General features: G+C 42.1%; 1 protein-coding gene across 1 annotated transcript in view; it reads left to right on the top strand.

Annotated features, from left to right (window-relative positions):
• The window catches only part of LOC122550929 (pseudouridine 5'-phosphatase), a 14,028-nt gene extending 11,586 nt beyond the window's left edge, over positions 1-2,442 (top strand). Inside the window, exons 3-4 of the mRNA XM_043692410.1 lie at positions 918-1,147; positions 2,422-2,442. Coding sequence (XP_043548345.1) covers positions 918-1,147; positions 2,422-2,427 — 236 coding nt within the window. The 3' untranslated portion in view covers positions 2,428-2,442. The remainder of the gene's footprint in view (positions 1-917; positions 1,148-2,421) is intronic.
• The last annotated feature ends 7,229 nt before the right edge of the window (positions 2,443-9,671 follow it).

Below are 9,671 nucleotides of genomic sequence, written 5' to 3'. Positions count from 1 at the left end.
GAAAGATGTTGTGAAACTTGAAAGGGTTCAGAAAAGATTTACAAGGATGTTGCCAGGGTTGGAAGATCTGAGCTACAGGGAGAGGCTGAACATGCTGGGGCTGTTTTCCCTGGAGCGTCGGAGGCTGAGGGGTGACCTTATAGAGGTTTACAAAATTATGAGGGGCGTGGATAGGATAAATAGACAAAGTCTTTTCCCTGGGGTCGGGGAGTCCAGAACTAGAGGGCATAGGTTTAGGGTGAGAGGGGAAAGATATAAAAGAGACCTAAGGGGCAACTTTTTCACGCAGAGGGTGGTACGTGTCCCAGCATCCAACCCACTTTGAGATAGTGAATTCCACAGATTCACAATCATTTGGGACTAGTAGTTTCTACTCAGCTCTGTTTTAAATTTGCTCGCCCTTATCCTAAGACTAGCGCAGGGGCATAATTTAGATATTTTCTGATCAACATATTCAGAGACATTACTGCATGCCTCTGGTGCAGGTGGGTCTTGAACCTTGCCCTCCTGGTTCAGAGGCAGGGACTCTACTATTACACCATGGAGTCCTTAGATTGAATGTTGCCAATTCAAAGTCCAATGAGCATCTCCTGCTCTGAATAGATTCCTGGAGCTGTTCTGGTTTCCCCTTAAAAGGAAATGCATTTTAGATTTCAATGGGAAACACTGATTGTAGGCTCAGATACTGCTCACCATTAATCAGCCATATTGGAATTATAGGGAAAAAAACCCATTAATTTTGCTAAATTTTGTGTTTCCTTCTCCAGGGCCACCCCACACACGATTCCCTGTGAGCCTAGCAAGCCTATTGATGCAGACTGGCATATTGACATACATGAGGAGGATATTTGAGTGTTGTACTCAATGGGTTGCTTGAAAATAGTTAACCATTGCTCCTTTATCCGATCTTCCCTAAGGTGTAGAGCAGTTAGTTCGCCATCTCACCGAATACAATGTGCCAATCGCAGTGGCTACCAGCTCGCCGAAGGAAAAGTATAACCTAAAGACATCCAGGCACATGCCGATCTTCTACTTATTCCACCACATTGTGTGTGGCGATGACCCTGACGTCAAGAAAAGCAAGCCTGCTCCTGACAGCTTCCTGGTCTGTGCTAAGAGATTTGACCCTCCACCACCTTTTGAAAAGGTAAGACAGAGAAAACTACCTCCTTTTCTTTAGTGCCAATTTTAGTCCCACTTTTCCTCCATTTTCATATTTTTATTATGGTGCTGCCACTTGCTCTATGACATTACTAATTTGTGAGCTGGGTAGTAGAGTGACTTACTTCACAGTTCATCACAAAGTTTACTAAATGACATATGTGGTAATTCAATGGAAAATGGGCTTCAATGGATAATTCAAGTTCAACATGGGTCGGTCTGAACTTGTGATGTTAGGTAGAAGAAATAAAAACATAAGAATTAGCAGCAGGAGTAGGCCGTTCAGCCCCTCGAGTCTGCTTCACCATTTGATACAATCATGGCTGATCTCATCTTGGCCACAAGTCCACTTCCTTGGCCATACTTCATAGCCTTTCAAACTGTTAATATGTAAACATCTCTCTATCTCCTCCTTAAATTTATCCGTGTCCCAGTGTCTACCGCTCTCTGAGGTAATGAATTCTGCAGATTGACAATCCTTTTTGAGAGAAATACTTTTTTTCCTCATTTTCTGTTTGGAATCAGCTAGCCCTTATCCTAAAACTATGACCTCTCATTCTGGATTGCCCGATGTGATGAGATATCCTTTCTACACCCCCTTCGGTACCTTATATACCTCAGTTAGATCGCCTTTTGTTCTTCTAAACTCTAGAGAATATTGGCCTAAACTGCCCAATCTCTCTTCATGAGGCAAACCCTTTATCTCTGGGATCAATCTAGTGAACATCGCCTGATGCAACTAAATCCCTCCTCAAATAAGGGGACTAAAACTGTACTAATCCAGGTGTAGTCTCACTAATACTTTGTATAGTTGCAGTAACATGTCCCTACTTTTACACTAATCCTTTACCAATAAGTGTTAAAATTCCATGAGCCTTCCTTATTACCTGCTGTACCTGCATATTAGTTTTCAGTGATTCATACATGAGGACATCCAGACCCCTCTGCACTGAAACATGCTCAAGTTTCTCTCCATTTGGATAATAAATTGTTTTTCTATTCCTCTGACCAAAATGGGTAACCTGACACTTATTCACCTTAAACTTCATCTGCCAAATTTTGGTCAATTCATGTAATGTATCATGTCCATTTGTAAATTTCATACTTTGTCATTGCAACTTATCTTCCACCTATTTTAGAATTTAAACTACATAAGAAATAAGCTTCTTGAGCCTGCCCCACCACTTAATGAGATCATGGCTGATCCACGCCAATGTTGTGTTTCTATATTACATGTGTATCCTGGAAATTTGATTGCAGTCTTGAACATATTCAACAACTGAGCCTCCAGAGCCCTTTGGGAGAGGAAATTTCAAAGACTTAACATCTGCTGAGTGAAGAAATTCCACTTCATTTTAAACTGAAGTTCTTGATATCCTTCAATGGGGAAACATCTTTCTTGCATCTGCACTCTGGACCTCTATAAGAATTTTATCTGTTTGAATGATATCACCTTTTATCGTTCTACACTCCAGAGAATATAGGACCAGTCTTTTCTATCTTTCCTCATGGGACAATCCCTACGTCCCAGACATTGGTTTGGTGGGTCTTTGTTATGTTTCCTTTCTGAGAAGTTTCCATTTGCTTATGGAGGAGACTAAAATTGCACACAGTACTCCAGGTGTAGTCTCAACAAGGCTCTATATATTTTCACGATGATAACTTTACCCTTCTTGTAGAACAAAGAACAAAGTACATTACAGCATGGGAACAGGCCCTTCATCCCTCCAAGCCTGCTTGCGCCCATCCGGATCATCTATCTAAACCTGTTGCCTATTTTCTAAGGACCTGTATTCCTCTGCCCCCTGCCCATTCATGTATCTGTCTCGATACATTTTAAACGGCGCTATCGTGCCCGCCTCTACCACTTCCGCTGGCAACACATTCCAGGCACCCACCACCCTCTTTCCACATATATCTCCCTTAAACTTTTCCCCTCTCACCTTTAACTTGGTACTCCTAGTAATTGAGTCCCCCACTCTGGGAAAAAGCTTCTTTCTATCCACCCTGTCTAAACTTTTCATGATTTTGTCGACCTCAATCAGGTCCCCCCTCAACTTCTGTCTTTCTAATGAAAATAATCCTAGTCTACTCACTGTCTTTTCATAGCTAGAGTCCTCCATACCAGGCAACATCCTGGTGAACTTCCTCTGCACCCTCTCCAAAACATCCACATCCTTCTAGTTACTGTGGCGACCAGAACTGTCTGCAAAATTCAAATGTAGCTGAACCAAAGTCCTATGCAATTGTAACATGACCTGCCAAATCTACTCAATGTAACATGATGTGGAGGTGCCAATGTTGGGCTGGGGTAGATAAAGTTAAAAGTCACACAACACCAGGTTATACTCCAACAGGTTTATTTGGAAGTCCTAGCTTTCAAAGCGCTGCTCCTTCAGGTAGCCAGGGGGCAGGATCATAAGACGCCAAATTTCTAGCTGTGTCTTATGATCCTATCCCACTAGTTACAGATGAAGGAGCCGCGCTCTGAAAGCTAGTACTTCCAAATAAACCTGTTGGACTATAACCTGGTGCTGTGTGTTTTTTTATCAACGTAACATGACCTGCCAACTCTTGTACTCAATATTCATAGTAAGTAATAATGGGTTGAACCTTACTAGACCCTGAGTGTGAATCAGCAGTGTCCACTCACCTGGTAATGCTGCTAAAGCTTCAGAGCTGTGAGGTAGTATTAGGAACCTGTTGCTGCCCTTGAGCTGACCTGCTCCTGCTGTATGTAGATGCAGATCCAAAGCCTTTTCTAGATTTTTTGGAATGTTTTGAAATTGTCAGCTCAATATCAGGGTACTGAAGCCTGCAGTAATAGCTCAAAATATTTGAGACAACAGGAAAAGAATAGCCAAGCTATGAATATTGGTGAGTGGCTTGTTTTATACCTTCCAATCTACCTGTTCAGCAATGTTATTAAACAGCTCTGGAACAGGCGGGACTGACACAGCAACTCAGGAGCTCTATGAGTGTTTTTAAAAATGATTTTTTCAACATAAGTCTGTTGATAAAACCATCACTTCTTGTTTACAAGAACTGTAAAGAAAGGAAGTTTTGACAATGCACTTAGAAAATCATTGTTAAAAATCACACAACACCAGGTTATAGTCCAACAGGTTTAATTGGAAGCACACTAGCTTTCGGAGTGACGCTCCTTCATCAGGTGATTGCCTGATGAAGGAGTGTCGCTCCGAAAGCTTTGTACACCCCAGACCAACACCGGCGTCTCCGAATTTAGAAAATCATGGTATGGTCTGACAAAGTCAGCAAGGTTTTAGAAAGTGAAATCGTGTTTGATAAATTTAATAGAACTTCTTGTGCATTTAACTAAAAGAGAATTAAAGAGAAACCAGTTGATGCAGTATACATGGACTTCCAAAAGGCATTTGATAGGGTGCCAGACAAAAAGTTAATAGGTAAGCTTATGGAGTACAGGGTGGGTATGAACTATTAGTTTGGGAAGAGAGTTCATTAATAGACAGGAGGTGAAGAGTAGGAATTAATGGAACATTCTCCATTTGCAGGCTATGCCTTGTGAAATGCCACAAGGAGCAGTGCTCGGACCTCTCAGCTGTTTAGAGTGTGGTGCTGGAAAAGCACAGCCAGTCAGGGAGCATCCGAGGAGCAGGAGAATCGATGTTTCGGGGATAAGCCCTTCCTGATGAAGGGCTTATGCCCAAAATGTCAATTCTCCTGCTCCTCGTATACTGCCTGACTTGCTGTGCTTTTCCAGCACCACACTTTTGGCTCTGCCGTCTTCACTTTCTCCTCTTAGCTGTTTAGAACTTCTATTAATGGCTTTGACAAACTGGACAGAGAGTAGATTATAAGTTTGCTGATAATACAAAGCTAATTGTAAGTGTTAATTTATGAAGACACGGTGAGGTTGCAAGGAAATAAAGACTTAGTAAGCGAGTGGACAATGTGCAGGGAAGTGTGATGTTATTCACTTTTGTTGTAACAATAGATAAGCAGAATTATTTTCAAAAGCCATAATGTGCAGGCAACTATGGGTATGTTTGTAGATGACACTCAGGAGTTAACACTCCAACTGAAGTCAGCAATATGGGAGGCAAATGGCAGGGAAGGCTTTCTTGCAAGAGATTGGAGTGCAATTTTTAAAAAAGTCATCCAGCAATTGTACAGGGTGTTAGTAGTACCACATTTTGAATACTGTGTGCAGTTTTGGTCTCAACACTTAAAGAAGAATATACTTGTATTGGAGATAGGGCTATGAAGGTTCACCAGATTGCTCTCAATGTTGGGTGAGTTGTCATTTGAAGAAAGGCTGTGGAATTTGGGCCCATGCTGTGCATTTAGAAAAACAAGAGATGATTTCATTGAAACATACAAGACTTTGAAATGATTCCGAGCTTACATTCTTTTATATTGGCGAAAATATACGACTGCTTCACGAAGACATTAAAATTCATTAATGTGGGGAAAATAGGCATCTGGTATATTTTAAAAATTTAGATCTGCATTTCCTGCCCACAAAATTTTAATTCAGATACAGAGCAAAGCAGAAACTTTATGGTTGGCGTCTCTATTGCATTGAGCGAAATTTGATCTGTGCATAAGGAATTTCACTGTACCAAACAGAACCATTCAACTGGTGTAAAGCACAAAGGCAAAGCTTTAACTTACATCAGTAGGTGCAAAACTAAACACCAGGCAGGACACAGTGGACTCTATTTCAGTGGCATCTCATTCCACAGTTTCTCCACCACTCATGCACATTGGCAGCAAGATGTACTGTAGCAACTTGGCTATGCTCCTTTGACGGAACCTTCCAAACCCATGGCCTCTTCCATCTTAAACTGTCAGGGCAGCAGCTGCATGGGAATACCCCCCACTGCAAAGATCCTTTCCAATCCACACATCTTCCTGTTCTTGGAACTGTATCTTCAGTGTTACTGGTTGAAAATCCTAGACCTGCCTATTTACATCCCAAGGAAAGCAGCTCACCTTTCTCAAGGGAAATTAGGAATAGGCAATAAATATGGTCTAGTCAATGACACCAACATCCCATGGACAAATAAATAAAGAAACTGAAATACGCCAACCTTAAAAGAGCAACTGGAACAACTTGGGAGCAGATCCTTCCTGCAGTTCGGATTGACAGGGAGCTTTCTCGCACCCTTCTTCCAGTGTGCATTCATTGGCATAGAAAGAAGTCACAAAGTCACCATTGCAACGAGCTGGGGAACAATGCCAGCAACAACTAGATTGCAAAAGATCAACATCCAGCCAGATAAAAGGCAGAAATTTCCAGAAGCAATGAGGCAGGCTGACAGCATGCAGAGGAGGGGTTAAGCTGATGATAAAAGGGATTTCCATCGAGGTTACGGACTGAATTTTGACTCGAGGTGGAGGAAAGCAGATGAACCTTAAATGTGACTGAAGGAATACCACACAATTGAACATCACATGATCAATTGTTGCATAATCAACCCTCCATGAACATGTCCAACCACAGTTCACTACTGACTAATTTACTTCCGTGTTGCTCAACGGGACTTCCAGGATTTCACCCCAGGGTTGATAAAGGCACTACGGTCCATTTCCAAATAAGGATGGTGTGGGAATTGGAATGAAAGGTGGAGGTACAGATGTCCCTGTGTGCATACTGCCCTTGTCCTTGCAGGTAGTTGAAGTTGCAGGTTTGGGAGAAGGTGTCAAAGAAACCCTGACTTGGTGATGCAGTGCGTCTTGCATATGGTGCACACCACAGATGGGATTACTGTTGAGGGTGAAGGAACATTAAAAGTGATGGTGGATTCCTGATTAATCAGACTGGTTTTTACAGGCTTATGACAACTCTACGAATGGGCAGTTGTGCTTGTCCTTCCCTGTACAAGCAAGTAAGATCAGTGAAAAAGAGATCAGAGACTGAGAGTTTCTGAAGTGTTGTTGAAGGTGCACTCATCCAGAAACAATTGCCTCACTCTCCACACTTGTCCCTTGTAAATACTGGAAAGGTTTTCGGAAGTGGTGGAGAAATTATGGAGAAGATCCTTGGGGATAGGACTAGCTCACATTTGGGAAAATATGGACTTAATAGCGATAGGCAGCATGGCATTGTGTGGAGAAGGTTGAGTTTCACAAACATGATTGATTATTTTGAGAGAATGACAAAGATGATTGAGGGCAGGACGTTAGATGTTTTTTATATGAACTTTAGCAAAGCCTTTGACAAGGTCCCTCATGGCAGGCTGATGCAAAAGCTGATGTCACATGGGATCCACGATGAGCTGGTAAGATGGATACGGAATTGGCTTGGTTGTGGAAGACAGAGTCGTGGTGGAAGTGTGTTTTTCTGACTGGAGATCTGTGGCCAGTGGTGTGTTGCAGGAATCAGTACTGGGTCCCCGGGTTGTTTGTAATATATATAAATGATTTGGAGGAGAATGTAGTGGCCCGATTAGTAAGTTTGTGGAAAGCAAGGCTCAGGATCATTTGTCCAGCTCCCTGGATTACTAGTGCAGTAACATAACCACTGCGATCACAACTATAGCTAACAATCAAAGGGATTTACTTTGTAGCAGCACAGTTATTACCATTTAACAACACTATTTATAAACTTTTAAAATTAATACAGCTCTTGAAATCGACATATTAAAATTAAACTTTAAAGTGTGATTTGTGGATGACCTCTCTTGTACCCACTGAGAAGGTCATGGGCCGTGGATTCAGGAGAACTTGCAGGTTCCCCTCCAAGCCACACACCATCCTGACGTGGAACGAAATCAGCCAAACCTTCACTGTTGGGTCAAAATCTGGGAACAGCATTGTGTGTCCCTCCACCACATGGACCCTTGTGCTTCCAAGAAGGCAGCTGGGTTAGGCAGTAAATGTTGGCCCAGCCAGCAATACTCACATCCCATGAACAGGTAATTTTTTAAAAAAAGTGACTAAATACCTTACTCTCTGGTGAAACATTAGCTCTCATCATTAACCCTACAGACTGATGGCATATGACCACAGAAGACAGCCTGTTCAATCAGAGGATAGTTTAACCGTTTTGCAGAAACCATCTGATGGGTTCCAAACCTTTCTAGTAGAGGCAGGCAATTGATCATAGGTTTGATGTGCTCACTCAGATGTCTCTTGGAAGAGTCAGAGCATGCCTTTAATGTTCCTATGCTGCAAACCAATCTTTGTAGTTGATGATTACAGTCAAGCTTCAGTCCTTTTAGATTTTTTTTTACAAAATCTGACAGAGACCAGGTAGATTCTTGCTGAAAAATGTACTGTGCAGAATGCATACCAAGTTGTATCGTGTTGGTATCTCTGCAAGTGCTGACAAACATTGATGAATCAACAGTAGAATTACAGAAAGCACAAATGTCCAACATAAAATCAGAAACCTTATTGAAACAGAAACAACCAGTCATGAAGGGCTTTTGCCCGAAACGTCGATTTTGCCTGTCCTCGGATGCTGCCTGAATTGCTGTGCTCTTCCAGCACCACTGATCCAGAATCTGGTTTCCAGCATCTGCAGTCATTGTTTTTACCTCAGTCATAATTCCAAATTAACCTGCCTCCTCCTGGCCTATATCCCTCCAAACTTTTCCTTATCATGTACTTATTTGAATGTTTTTTACACATTGTAATTGTACCTGCATCCACCACTTCCTCAGGAAGTTCATTCCACATGCGAACCATCCTGTGTGTAAAAAATATGCCCCTCATGTCTTCTTTAAATCTCTTTCCCTTCACCTTAAGAATGTGCTTCCTCGTCTTGAAACACCCCATTCCGGGGAAAAGGCTACTACCATTAACTTTATCTATACCTCTCATTATTTTATAAACTTCTATTAAAACATATAAGCTCCTGAGGGGTGTTGAAAGAATGGATGCAGGAAGGATAGTTGTGGGAGAGAGACACGAGGTGACAAAATTTAATAGTGGAGGGTTTCCCATTTAGGATGACCATGAAGAAAAGTTTTTTTTCTGTGTTGTGAGTCCATAAAACCATAAGATGTAGGAGCAGAGGTAGGCCATTCAGGCCCATTGAGGAGCAGGAAAGTCATCAGGAATGAAGGGCTTTTGCCCAAAACATCGATTTTTCTGCTCCTTCTTTGCTGCCTGACCTGCTGTGCATTTCCAGCGCCACTCTAATCTTGATTCTAATCTCCAGCATCTGCCATTCAGCTCATTGAGTCTGCTTTGCCATTCCGTCAGATCATCAGGAGGCAGGAAGAACGCAACAAGCCAGACTACATTGAGACTGAAGAAGGATTACACCCGAAACATTGACCTCTCCACCTCCTGATGCTGCCTGGCTTGCTGTGTTCTTCCAGTCTCCTGCTGGTCTACCTTGGATTCCAGCAGCAGCAGTTTTTTTTTTACTCATTCCATCAGAACATGGTTGTTCTGATAAACTCCACTTGCCTGCCATCCGTCTAATTCTTGATTCCCTTATTGATTAAAAATCTGTCTATCTCAGCCTTTAATGGCCCAGTCTAACAGCCCTTTGTGTTAAAGAATACCTGAGG

Source organism: Chiloscyllium plagiosum, chromosome 6, assembly GCF_004010195.1.
Source record: "Chiloscyllium plagiosum isolate BGI_BamShark_2017 chromosome 6, ASM401019v2, whole genome shotgun sequence".
Taxonomy (NCBI): Eukaryota; Metazoa; Chordata; class Chondrichthyes; order Orectolobiformes; family Hemiscylliidae; genus Chiloscyllium; species Chiloscyllium plagiosum.
This window is presented reverse-complemented; position numbering and strand designations above follow the sequence as displayed.